Source organism: Anomaloglossus baeobatrachus, chromosome 5 (genome assembly GCF_048569485.1).
Source record: "Anomaloglossus baeobatrachus isolate aAnoBae1 chromosome 5, aAnoBae1.hap1, whole genome shotgun sequence".
Taxonomy (NCBI): domain Eukaryota; kingdom Metazoa; phylum Chordata; class Amphibia; order Anura; family Aromobatidae; genus Anomaloglossus; species Anomaloglossus baeobatrachus.
Genome location: NC_134357.1, coordinates 583995183 through 584008003, shown reverse-complemented (window position 1 = coordinate 584008003; position 12821 = coordinate 583995183). Strand labels below are relative to the sequence as shown.

At 49.6% G+C, this 12821-nt stretch overlaps 1 protein-coding gene across 1 annotated transcript in view; it reads right to left on the bottom strand.

Annotated features, from left to right (window-relative positions):
- Positions 1-12821, bottom strand: part of LOC142313139 (uncharacterized) — a 165098-nt gene that overhangs the window by 81821 nt on the left and 70456 nt on the right. The window contains exons 8-9 of the mRNA XM_075352126.1: positions 3468-3533; positions 546-636 (exon numbers count right to left, since the gene is read on the bottom strand). Coding sequence (XP_075208241.1) covers positions 546-636; positions 3468-3533 — 157 coding nt within the window. The remainder of the gene's footprint in view (positions 1-545; positions 637-3467; positions 3534-12821) is intronic.

Below are 12821 nucleotides of genomic sequence, written 5' to 3'. Positions count from 1 at the left end.
GCTCCACCTGTGGGGAGCAGTACCACCATTGCTGCCATGACACTATCCCGGAGGCCTCATACCGCAGCGGCGGCTTAATAGCCGCATACCACAGGTGGCGTCACGAACACAAACATTAAAGTCATCAGCCACATATTATACTGACACCCACCAGGGCCACGGAGCCGGGCCCAGCCACCACTGACTACCACCGGACTAGTCCGGCCCGGCACCGGGTGTCCCACAGCCCTGGGGTGGGCGAGTCATCCTGACCAGGGCAGTATGGGGAGACTGCTGAGAACTCCATGGGGAAACTTTTAGGGAGAAGTTGTATCCAAACCTATGCGGACGTACCACAAGTGAAATGGATAGTAAAACCGTGTTTATGCTCTAGAATAGGGCTGGTATTATGTTCTTGACGGTTTATGTGGCTATCTCAAGGAGCAATCACACCATGCATCGATTTGCTGTGCTCATCTTTCGACTCCAGCTAGACAGTTATGCCAAATATAATGAAACCATTCTGAGAATCTGTGACTTCTCTGCATTTAGTGGTCACTACTCACCTGGACGATTATCTGTAGGTATCTCCTCTTTACTCTGCTCATCACCCCTCACATATGTCTCTGTAGTATTAATATGGGGCAGATCTTTACCCTGAAACAAATAAAGTAAAAGTCACAGACAGATGGAGAAGTCCCATCTATGATCAGCTCTAATCCTGCCATCTCCACCGCTCTCATTACACAAGTGTAAGGGGTGGACGGACCCCTTACAAGGAGGCACAGTTTCCCCCCCTGAAGATACCCCCGCTGGGGTAGACAAAGCCGTTTATGTTTTACTGTATTTCTACTGTATAGATGGGTTCCCCTAGTGGCCGGGTGGGACGGCTGTCCCCATAGAAACAGTGCAGGAGAAAGGAGGAGCAGGCAGCAAAAGGGGGAGGGAGAGGAAAAGTTTGGAGTTTGAGTCAGTCGAGTCCGGGACGGGGGAGAAGGAACAGCAGGGGCAGAGTGTGGGAGCTAGGTGGACAGCTAACGAAGGAAAGAGAAAGAGAAAGTGACCTCTAAGGTGAAACAGAGTTGGGAGGGTCAAGTCTGTGTTAGCCGGAGTGGGAGCCAGGTGAAGTGGAGTAGCCGGGCACATCCCCACTAGAGGAGACGATAAGAAGAGTTTTCCCCCAGCCGAAATTGTGGATCGACGCTATTAGATTGTTGTCTCTGTTATGAAGATACGTGCAATAAACATGCATTCTGATTCAACTGATCTCCGTCTGCAAAGTCTTCCTGCGTCTGACAGCGCTCTCTGTACCACCACACTCTGCCCCACCAAGCAATCCCCTGTCCCAATAGTGACGGCGGAGCCGGGGGTTAGCCTGATAGAAAATGGGGCCACGACTACAACCCCCGAGGCACCCCTGGCACCCCGTTACATGTGGCGTAGTCGGCAGGATCCGGATTATCTGCAGGGGGTCCCGGTCCCCGAATGTGAAGACCAAGTGGTGCCTAAGGCGTTGGACCAGGCACAGGACGGTACTAAAATGGCTGCCATCTTCACGAACACAGTGAGCGCGCGAAGAATTGGCGCCAAACGAAAAACCCTGAGTTGGCCGGCGAAGAAAAAGAAGTACAGAGTGCGCCGCCCAAAGAGGGGAGGTGCCGGCCCCAAGATGTTGCTGAAGACATGTGAAGAGGGCGGCGTTACAGAAAAGAAGAGGCGTCGCCTGTGCTGGGTCGATTTGATGTGTGAGACTGGGGGTGGAGTGTATACAAGAGCGGGAAAAGACGGCCCGCCTCCACCTTCCCCAGCATCTCCACCGTCCCTGGCGCCATTACAAGAAGAGCTGCAAGAGACGCCGACTCCACAACTGACCTTAAGTGAGATGGAGACTCAGATGAAGCAGCGGGCGCGCTGGTGGCAACCAGCTTGGGGAGAGGACGCCCGAGTCAGACTGCAGCTGAAGAAGCCCTTACCATTAAACTACCGGCTGTGCCAGGAGGTCCGGAGCGGCCCGCAAAAGTAACGTGGGTCACTTCCTGGGATGCAGTGACCAGTGAGACATCTACGGAAGTCCACAGCCGTCCCGACCAGCTACCCCATCACCTCCGCCGGGAGTCGAGGGGCCAAAGCCGGAGTCAGAAGAATCGGACACACCGGTTAACTATGAACCGTTCCGGAGGCTGCGCCGCTTGCCAGGTCAGTCACTCTCCGATTATGTGAGGGCCCAGCGGGCCGAATGGCTACGAGCTTATCACCCCGTGTGAATCCCAGTGACCGGAGAAGGGGGACATATCTGTGTTAAGAACCGGTAGTGTTGAAGAACCGGTGAAGCTTTATAGGTTGTAACCATGTTTAAGTGACCGAGCCCGGAAGGAGCCTGATGCCGGACTGGGCAGGGACTCCCTCTGTGATGTTAAGGAAGACTTTATTGTTTGTGCTCCTGCCTTCAAAGACCGGGAGTGCTGTGAGAGACTCCGGGCAGAAGATCAGCAAAGACTGGGAGCGCCTGTTACGGCCTCCGGGCAAATCTACTGCAAAGACCAGGAGCTCCCTTGGAGGGACTCCGGGCGCCGGATTTATGCACCCATTGATTGTGTTTTTAGATGAAAGTTTTAAGGTGTTGGGAAATTTGTATTGCTGCTAAGATCGTGTTTTGCAGGTGCGGGCCTTGCCGGGAGGCTAAGGCAAAAAGAGGGGAGGAATGTAAGGGGTGGACGGACCCCTTACAAGGAGGCATAGTTTCCCCCCCTGAAGATACCCCCGCTGGGGTAGACAAAGCCGTTTATGTTTTACTGTATTTCTACTGTATAGATGGGTTCCCCTAGTGGCCGGGTGGGACGGCTGTCCCCATAGAAACAGTGCAGGAGAAAGGAGGAGCCGGCAGCAAAAGGGGGGGGGGGGAGAGGAAAAGTTTGGAGTTTGAGTCAGTCGAGTCCGGGACGGGGGAGAAGGAACAGCAGGGGCAGAGTGTGGGAGCTAGGTGGACAGCTAACGAAGGAAAGAGAAAGTGACCTCTAAGGTGAAACAGAGTTGGGTGGGTCAAGTCTGCGGTAGCCGGAGTGGGAGCCAGGTGAAGTGGAGTAGCCGGGCACATCCCCACTAGAGGAGACGATAAGAAGAGTTTTCCCCCAGCCGAAATTGTGGATCAACGCTATTAGATTGTTGTCTCTGTTATGAAGATACGTGCAATAAACATGCATTCTGATTCAACTGATCTCCGTCTGCAAAGTCTTCCTGCGTCTGACAGCGCTCTCTGTACCACCACACTCTGCCCCACCAAGCAATCCCCTGTCCCAATAGTGACGGCGGAGCTGGGGGTTAGCCTGATAGAAAATGGGGCCACGACTACAACCCCCGAGGCACCCCTGGCACCCCGTTACACAAGTATAACACATATAATACTGGAGGATAAAACAAGACTGAGCACAAGACCTTCACAGCCGTCTACACACAATAGGGAGATTTCATGGCCCCTTCTCTCCATCTACCTGATGATCCTGAGGAACATCGGGATCTTCTTGTTTACAGTCCTGTGGGAGAAGAGGACGGGGACATCTCTCTGGTGTTGTCCTCTTACTGGATAGAACTGGAGGAGACACATACAGGGACTGAATTCATTCCTTACATACAGATAATTATAGGCCGTGTGTATTTAGTCCTGTCTATTACCTGGTGATGTGAGGGGCTGGGGATCCGCCATCATGACGTCCTTGTACAGATCTTTGTGTCCTTCTAAATACTCCCACTCCTCCATGGAGAAATAGACGGTGACGTCCTGACACCTTATAGGAACCTGACACATACAATGATACCGTCACCCCCGATCCCTTCATAGCGTTACTGTATAATGTCCCAGCATTCCCAGCAGTGTCACCTCTCCAGTCAGCAGCTCAATCATCTTGTAGGTGAGTTCTAGGATCTTCTGGTCATTGATGTCCTCATGTATCGGGGGGTGAGGTGGAGGCCCCGTGATTGGGCTCAGGGGTCTTCCCCATCCCTCAGACACAGGGGCCTGACAGCGCTCACTAGAGGTCTTCTTCACGACTGTGTAATCCTGGTTATGGAGAGACACAGTAATAAATATCACTCCAGACATTTCCAGAGTCCTCACCTCTCCAGTTCTATCCATCTGTTATTCCCATAGATAAGAATGATGTAATGTGACGTCATCAGAATCTCTCACCTCTCCAGTAAGCCGGAAGAGGATCTCTAGGGTGAGGTATAATAGCCTCTCCGCCATCTTGTTTTTGTCTCTAGCCATCCTTGCTGGGTCAAGAAACTTGTCCAACCTTAAATAGAAAAAAAATGGATGAGTCGGTGTAAAACATAAACCCCATAAAGAGCTGTGATGTCGGTATAAAGTAATAAGGTAGACAACTTCAAACATCTAGAAAACAGAGAATATCTACGTCCTCAGTTGGATCATGTGAGTTGTAAAGAAATTCAGGTAATTTTTCAGCTGTAACAATATAAAGATCTTAATGTAGAAAATACCATTTTTTTTTCAAAGAAAGAAAAAGAAACTTTCTTCATTGTTGCAGCACAATATAAGTCACTAAATCTATAAGATTAATATTGTAAGATTTGAAAAGAAACAAGAAGAAATGTCTTTTGAGACGGTATCACCCAGCAACTGCTTCTTGTCCAAAAATTCTTCTCTCTGCAGTGCGGCCATTTTATCTATACGTAATGTACACTATAGCTGACACCCTGCTGATCAGCCACGGTCAGTGTTGTGTCGTGGCCTCTTAACTGCCTAGATACTGCTGTCAACAGTGACAGAGGCATGTGGATGCTTTACAGCATCTTCCTGTTTCACTTCTATTCAGGTGTGTGCACTTTCTCGATTGGTTTGCCCAGTCCCATTTTGGGAGGGGCTATTTACACTCACTACTCACATGCCTCAGTGCTGGCTATATTTCTTTATGGATGGTCCTCTGGAGTCCCAGCTCCTCAGTTAAGGTTTTCTTACTGAGACACTGATGTTGCTAGTCCCTGCAGTTAGTTTGTGTGATTACCTTCCCAGTTATCTCCTATTTTGTATCATATAGGATTGGGAGGGTTTCTACGTATTCTGTTATTCTATTTAGTTTCTTTTATTCGATCATTCCTGTATGACTGTGTTTGCACATTCCTAGCCCTGTGTCTCACCCTCTGCTTGTGTGCAATTCATTAATGTTTATTGTTGTTTTTGTGTTACCCTTGGTTCATAGCTTAAGATGCAATTAAGGATACTCCGGGTCAGCTGTCGACGATGGAGGCGCCATTGCGTGATCTGAGGGTGCCAATCTCTGCTGTCCAGCAGAGACAAATCAGGGTCAGCCATTGAAAAGTGGGGGTGCCATTATGTGATCTGAGGGTGCAAACCTCCACTGTCAGTCAGGGACAAATCGGGATCAGGTCTAGGGCAAGAACTAGCCTGTTTTGGGACCTGTGGATTTCTGGTATTACATTTCTTCTGATTTGTCCTTCCTCTTGAGAGTGTTAAGGCTTTTTTGTAAGAGACACGGCAAAATCTAGCTTGCGTCACCATTTTCTGAGACCTGTAGCATTTTCAATTTTTGGTTGATAGGGCTGTGCGAGGATCTTTTTTTTTTTGCACCCTCTGACAATGTTTATATTGATACCATTTTGGGGTAGGTACGATGGTTTGATCGCCTCTTCTCCATTCTTTTACAATATTGCAGTGGCCGAAAAAAACGTATTCTGGAGTTTTGATATTTTTTTTCTCATTAAACTTTTTACCGATCGAGTTATTTAACACCTTTCTGACATTGGAGCTGTGCACAAGAGATTGCCGCCGGGAGCTCTGCTTACATGACCGTCGAGGCCCGGATCTCACAGGCTTGAGCAGTGCCTGCATCACTCCGGGCTGTTTAACCCACTAAATGCTGCGATCGATATTGATTAATTATAATAATTTATTCATTTATATAGCGCTATTAATTCCACAGCGCTTTACATACATTGGCAACACTGTCCCCATTGGGGCTCACAATCTAGAGTCCCTATCTGTATGTCTTTGGAGTGTGGGAGGAAACCGGAGAACCCGGAGAAAACCCACGCAAACACAGGGAGAACATACAAACTCCTTGCAGATAGTGTCCTTGGTGGGATTTGAACCCAGGACCCCAGCGCTGCAAGACTGCAGTGCTAACCACTGAGCCACCACAAGACTGCAGTGCTAACCACTGAGCCACCACAAGACTACAGTGCTAACTACTGAGCCACCCATTATTATTATTTATTATTATAGCGCCACTTATTCCATGGCACTTTACATGTGAAAGGGGTATACAAAATAGGTACAAGTACAATAATCTTTAACAATACAAGGCACAGACAGGTACAGGAGGAGAGAGGTCCCTGCCCGCGAGGGCTCACAGTCTACAAGGGATGGGTGAGGATGCAGTAGATTACAGCAATTAGGAGAATGGGAGAGGGAATGCACACCCTCTCCCATCCGATCAGTGCCCCTTAAAAGTCATCGCAATGGTCCGATTGTTGCTCTGGCAACCCTGAGGTCGTCATCATGATCTCTCCCTCACCCAGCTACGGGAAGCCTTTTAGACCATATTAGGAGCATGGTCTATGAGTCACTTCTCATGGACAAGCCGTGAAGTGGGGAAGTCAAGGAGTCCCAAGGTCAAAAGCTAGGAGAGCATGTCAAAGGGAAAAGACAAATGGATAGTCAGAGGCAAGTTCAGGGTCAAGTAACAAAGATCAAAGGGTGTGTCAAAGGCAAAAAGGGTAATCCAAGAGAGTAGTCAAAGGGAAATCTAAGATCAGGCAACAAAGATCAGAAAACACCACTGAGCAAAGCTACAACTGGCAGTAGTCGAAGCACTAACTAGCCAAACATCTGGAGGAAGCCCCGCATGCCCGGCCAGACTGAGCAGCTGGGCTGTGAATACAACCAGCCCAGCTCTCCCCTGCCTCAGATAGGAAATCTGGGCTGTCACTCACAATACTGACAACCCAGCACGCCCTTGATCCTATAGAGTCCTGTTAGGGAACTTGAACCTGCGAGAGACCGAGCTCTGAGGAGACGGAGACAGAGCAGCCATATTGTGTCCAAGAGGAAATATCAGTGTGCCACAGGAGAAAAACGGTGCCGAAAGTAAAAAGTAACATGGAGGCGAGTGTGAATAACGACTAATCCCGATAGAAAATAACCTGCACCTACCTCCACCTGCAGAGCCGCACACAGATATATAATAACCTGCACCTACCTCCACCTGCAGAGCCACACACTAGATATATAATACCCTGCACCTACCTCCACCTGCAGAGCCGCACACTAGATATATAATACCCTGCACCTACCTCCACCTGCAGAGCCGCACACTAGATATATAATAACCTGCACCTACCTCCACCTGCAGAGCCGCACACTAGATATATAATACCCTGCACCTACCTCCACCTGCAGAGCCGCACACTAGATATATAATACCCTGCACCTACCTCCACCTGCAGAGCCGCACACTAGATATATAATACCCTGCACCTACCTCCACCTGCAGAGCCGCACACTAGATATATAATACCCTGCACCTACCTCCACCTGCAGAGCCGCACACTAGATATATAATACCCTGCACCTACCTCCACCTGCAGAGCCGCACACTAGATATATAATACCCTGCACCTACCTCCACCTGCAGAGCCGCACACTAGATATATAATACCCTGAACCTACCTCCTCCTGCAGAGCCGCACACTAGATATATAATACTCTGCACCTACCTCCACCTGCAGAGCCGCACACTAGATATATAATACCCTGCACCTACCTCCACCTGCAGAGCCGCACACTAGATATATAATACCCTGCACCTACCTCCACCTGCAGAGCCGCACACTAGATATATAATACCCTGCACCTACCTCCACCTGCAGAGCCGCACACTAGATATATAATACCCTGCACCTACCTCCACCTGCAGAGCCGCACACTAGATATATAATACCCTGCACCTACCTCCACCTGCAGAGCCGCACACAGATATATAATACCCTGCACCTACCTCCACCTGCAGAGCCGCACACTAGATATATAATACCCTGCACCCACCTCCACCTGCAGAGCCGCACACTAGATATATAATACCCTGCACCCACCTCCACCTGCAGAGCCGCACACAGATATATAATACCCTGCACCTACCTCCACCTGCAGAGCCGCACACTAGATATATAATACCCTGCACCCACCTCCACCTGCAGAGCCGCACACTAGATATATAATACCCTGCACCTACCTCCACCTGCAGAGCCGCACACTAGATATATAATACTCTGCACCTACCTCCACCTGCAGAGCCGCACACTAGATATATAATACCCTGCACCTACCTCCACCTGCAGAGCCGCACACTAGATATATAATACCCTGCACCTACCTCCACCTGCAGAGCCGCACACTAGATATATAATACCCTGCACCTACCTCCTCCTGCAGAGCCGCACACTAGATATATAATACCCTGCACCTACCTCCACCTGCAGAGCCGCACACTAGATATATAATACCCTGCACCTACCTCCACCTGCAGAGCCGCACACTAGATATATAATACCCTGCACCTACCTCCACCTGCAGAGCCGCACACTAGATATATAATACCCTGCACCTACCTCCACCTGCAGAGCCGCACACTAGATATATAATACCCTGCACCTACCTCCACCTGCAGAGCCGCACACTAGATATATAATACCCTGCACCTACCTCCACCTGCAGAGCCGCACACTAGATATATAATACCCTGCACCTACCTCCACCTGCAGAGCCGCACACTAGATATATAATACCCTGCACCTCCCTCCACCTGCAGAGCCGCACACTAGATATATAATACCCTGCACCTACCTCCACCTGCAGAGCCGCACACTAGATATATAATACTCTGCACCTACCTCCACCTGCAGAGCCGCACACTAGATATATAATACCCTGCACCTACCTCCACCTGCAGAGCCGCACACTAGATATATAATACCCTGCACCTACCTCCACCTGCAGAGCCGCACACTAGATATATAATACCCTGCACCTACCTCCACCTGCAGAGCCGCACACTAGATATATAATACCCTGCACCTACCTCCACCTGCAGAGCCGCACACTAGATATATAATACTCTGCACCTACCTCCACCTGCAGAGCCGCACACTAGATATATAATACCCTGCACCTACCTCCACCTGCAGAGCCGCACACTAGATATATAATACCCTGCACCTCCCTCCACCTGCAGAGCCGCACACTAGATATATAATACCCTGCACCTACCTCCACCTGCAGAGCCGCACACTAGATATATAATACCCTGCACCTACCTCCACCTGCAGAGCCGCACACTAGATATATAATACCCTGCACCTACCTCCACCTGCAGAGCCGCACACTAGATATATAATACCCTGCACCTACCTCCACCTGCAGAGCCGCACACTAGATATATAATACCCTGCACCTACCTCCACCTGCAGAGCCGCACACTAGATATATAATACCCTGCACCTACCTCCACCTGCAGAGCCGCACACTAGATATATAATACCCTGCACCTACCTCCACCTGCAGAGCCGCACACTAGATATATAATACCCTGCACCTACCTCCACCTGCAGAGCCGCACACTAGATATATAATACCCTGCACCTACCTCCACCTGCAGAGCCGCACACTAGATATATAATACCCTGCACCTACCTCCTCCTGCAGAGCCGCACACTAGATATATAATAACCTACACCTACCTCCACCTGCAGAGCCGCACACTAGATATATAATACCCTGCACCTACCTCCACCTGCAGAGCCGCACACAGATATATAATACCCTGCACCTACCTCCACCTGCAGAGCCGCACACTAGATATATAATACCCTGCACCTACCTCCACCTGCAGAGCCGCACACTAGATATATAATAACCTGCACCTACCTCCACCTGCAGAGCCGCACACTAGATATATAATACCCTGCACCTACCTCCACCTGCAGAGCCGCACACTAGATATATAATACCCTGCACCTACCTCCTCCTGCAGAGCCGCACACTAGATATATAATAACCTGCACCTACCTCCACCTGCAGAGCCGCACACTAGATATATAATACCCTGCACCTACCTCCACCTGCAGAGCCGCACACTAGATATATAATACCCTGCACCTACCTCCACCTGCAGAGCCGCACACTAGATATATAATACCCTGCACCTACCTCCACCTGCAGAGCCGCACACTAGATATATAATACCCTGCACCTACCTCCACCTGCAGAGCCGCACACTAGATATATAATACCCTGCACCTACCTCCACCTGCAGAGCCGCACACTAGATATATAATAACCTGCACCTACCTCCACCTGCAGAGCCGCACACTAGATATATAATAACCTGCACCTACCTCCACCTGCAGAGCCGCACACTAGATATATAATAACCTGCACCTACCTCCTCCTGCAGAGCCGCACACTAGATATATAATAACCTGCACCTACCTCCACCTGCAGAGCCGCACACTAGATATATAATACCCTGCACCTACCTCCACCTGCAGAGCCGCACACTAGATATATAATACCCTGCACCTACCTCCACCTGCAGAGCCGCACACTAGATATATAATACCCTGCACCTACCTCCACCTGCAGAGCCGCACACTAGATATATAATACCCTGCACCTACCTCCACCTGCAGAGCCGCACACTAGATATATAATACCCTGCACCTACCTCCACCTGCAGAGCCGCACACTAGATATATAATACCCTGCACCTACCTCCACCTGCAGAGCCGCACACTAGATATATAATACCCTGCACCTACCTCCTCCTGCAGAGCCGCACACTAGATATATAATACCCTGCACCTACCTCCACCTGCAGAGCCGCACACTAGATATATAATACCCTGCACCTACCTCCTCCTGCAGAGCCGCACACTAGATATATAATACCCTGCACCTACCTCCACCTGCAGAGCCGCACACTAGATATATAATACCCTGCACCTACCTCCACCTGCAGAGCCGCACACTAGATATATAATACCCTGCACCTACCTCCACCTGCAGAGCCGCACACTAGATATATAATACCCTGCACCTACCTCCACCTGCAGAGCCGCACACTAGATATATAATAACCTGCACCTACCTCCACCTGCAGAGCCGCACACTAGATATATAATACCCTGCACCTACCTCCACCTGCAGAGCCGCACACTAGATATATAATACCCTGCACCTACCTCCACCTGCAGAGCCGCACACTAGATATATAATACCCTGCACCTACCTCCACCTGCAGAGCCGCACACTAGATATAATACCCTGCACCTACCTCCACCTGCAGAGCCGCACACTAGATATATAATACCCTGCACCTACCTCCACCTGCAGAGCCGCACACTAGATATATAATACCCTGCACCTACCTCCACCTGCAGAGCCGCACACTAGATATATAATACCCTGCACCTACCTCCACCTGCAGAGCCGCACACCGGATATATAATACCCTGCACCTACCTCCACCTGCAGAGCCGCACACTAGATATATAATACCCTGCACCTACCTCCACCTGCAGAGCCGCACACCGGATATATGGTAGATGCTAGAGTGTACAGGCTCCTTCCCGGCATGACGTCACTATGTGATGCGATGCACGACTTGCGCAAGTGTGACTCCAACGGTGCGCTCACAAGAACTGTATGATTTGCTAAAGTCTCAAATCACATCACCCGGCAGCCACACACTCTCCTGACAGGAGTGTGCATCTGCATGTATGTCTATACAGCCGCATTCTCCTGTCAGGAGAGTGTGTGGCTGCTGGGTGATGCAATGAGAGACTTGTGCAAGTTTGTGACTCCGGCCTTATTTTGATACACAGCCATGATAAAGCCCGACAGCTGGGGGCTGCAGCCGTGGGCTTTATCTGTGCTGGTATCAGAATACGGGGGACCCTGCGCTGATTGTTTTATTTATTAATTTACGTTTATGCCACGATACTCACCCGCAGACAGTTACACTTTTTTCTCCGCCCACCGGCCGTCCTGTCGCCTGTGATAGGTTGCTGTCAACTGACACGCTGCCACTCAGGGTGGAGGAGCGTCTGACTGCAACAAATTACACGCAACGGTGGGCAGGGAAAAAAGTGAATATTCAATAAGGGTTAATTGTTGGTTCCGGAAGGGAAAGCGTGACCTGGAAGTAGCTTACCGCCATGACGGAGGTTCAGTGAGTACACTGCGCTCACTCCTACCCCCCCCACCTACATTTTTAATCTCCGGATTCTGGTTTCCATAGACTTATATGGGTAGCAGATTCCAGACTGGATAGGAGTTTTTTTTTTAAAATTCAGCAGAGACCTTCCAGTCCCAGTTTTCTGCGAGTTCGACCAGCTCTAGACAGTAACTTATATTGCCCTGATCTAATGTATTGCAATACAGTATATCTCTCAGTGCTGCACTGACAACGCCTCTAGGATTATGCACCTTTGGCTTTAGTCACGTGCTGCAATCATGATGCCTAGCCAAACATCAGCTTTTTGCAACATTGCTGAGGAATCTTAACAAGAGTTGAGCGAGTATCGAAATATTTGTGTTTGCGATACTCGTAACAAGCACTGTGTACCACTCGCTTAATTGTTCCGAATAGTGAGTACAATGCAAGTCAATAGGATATTAGAGTATTTTCCGCTGATTGGGAAATGCGAGTAATTTTCTGCTGGATTCCATTCGGAATTCGGAACAAATACGTGCGTATTATACAGTACTCGTTACCAGTATCACAAACACGAATATTTCAGTACTCACTCAT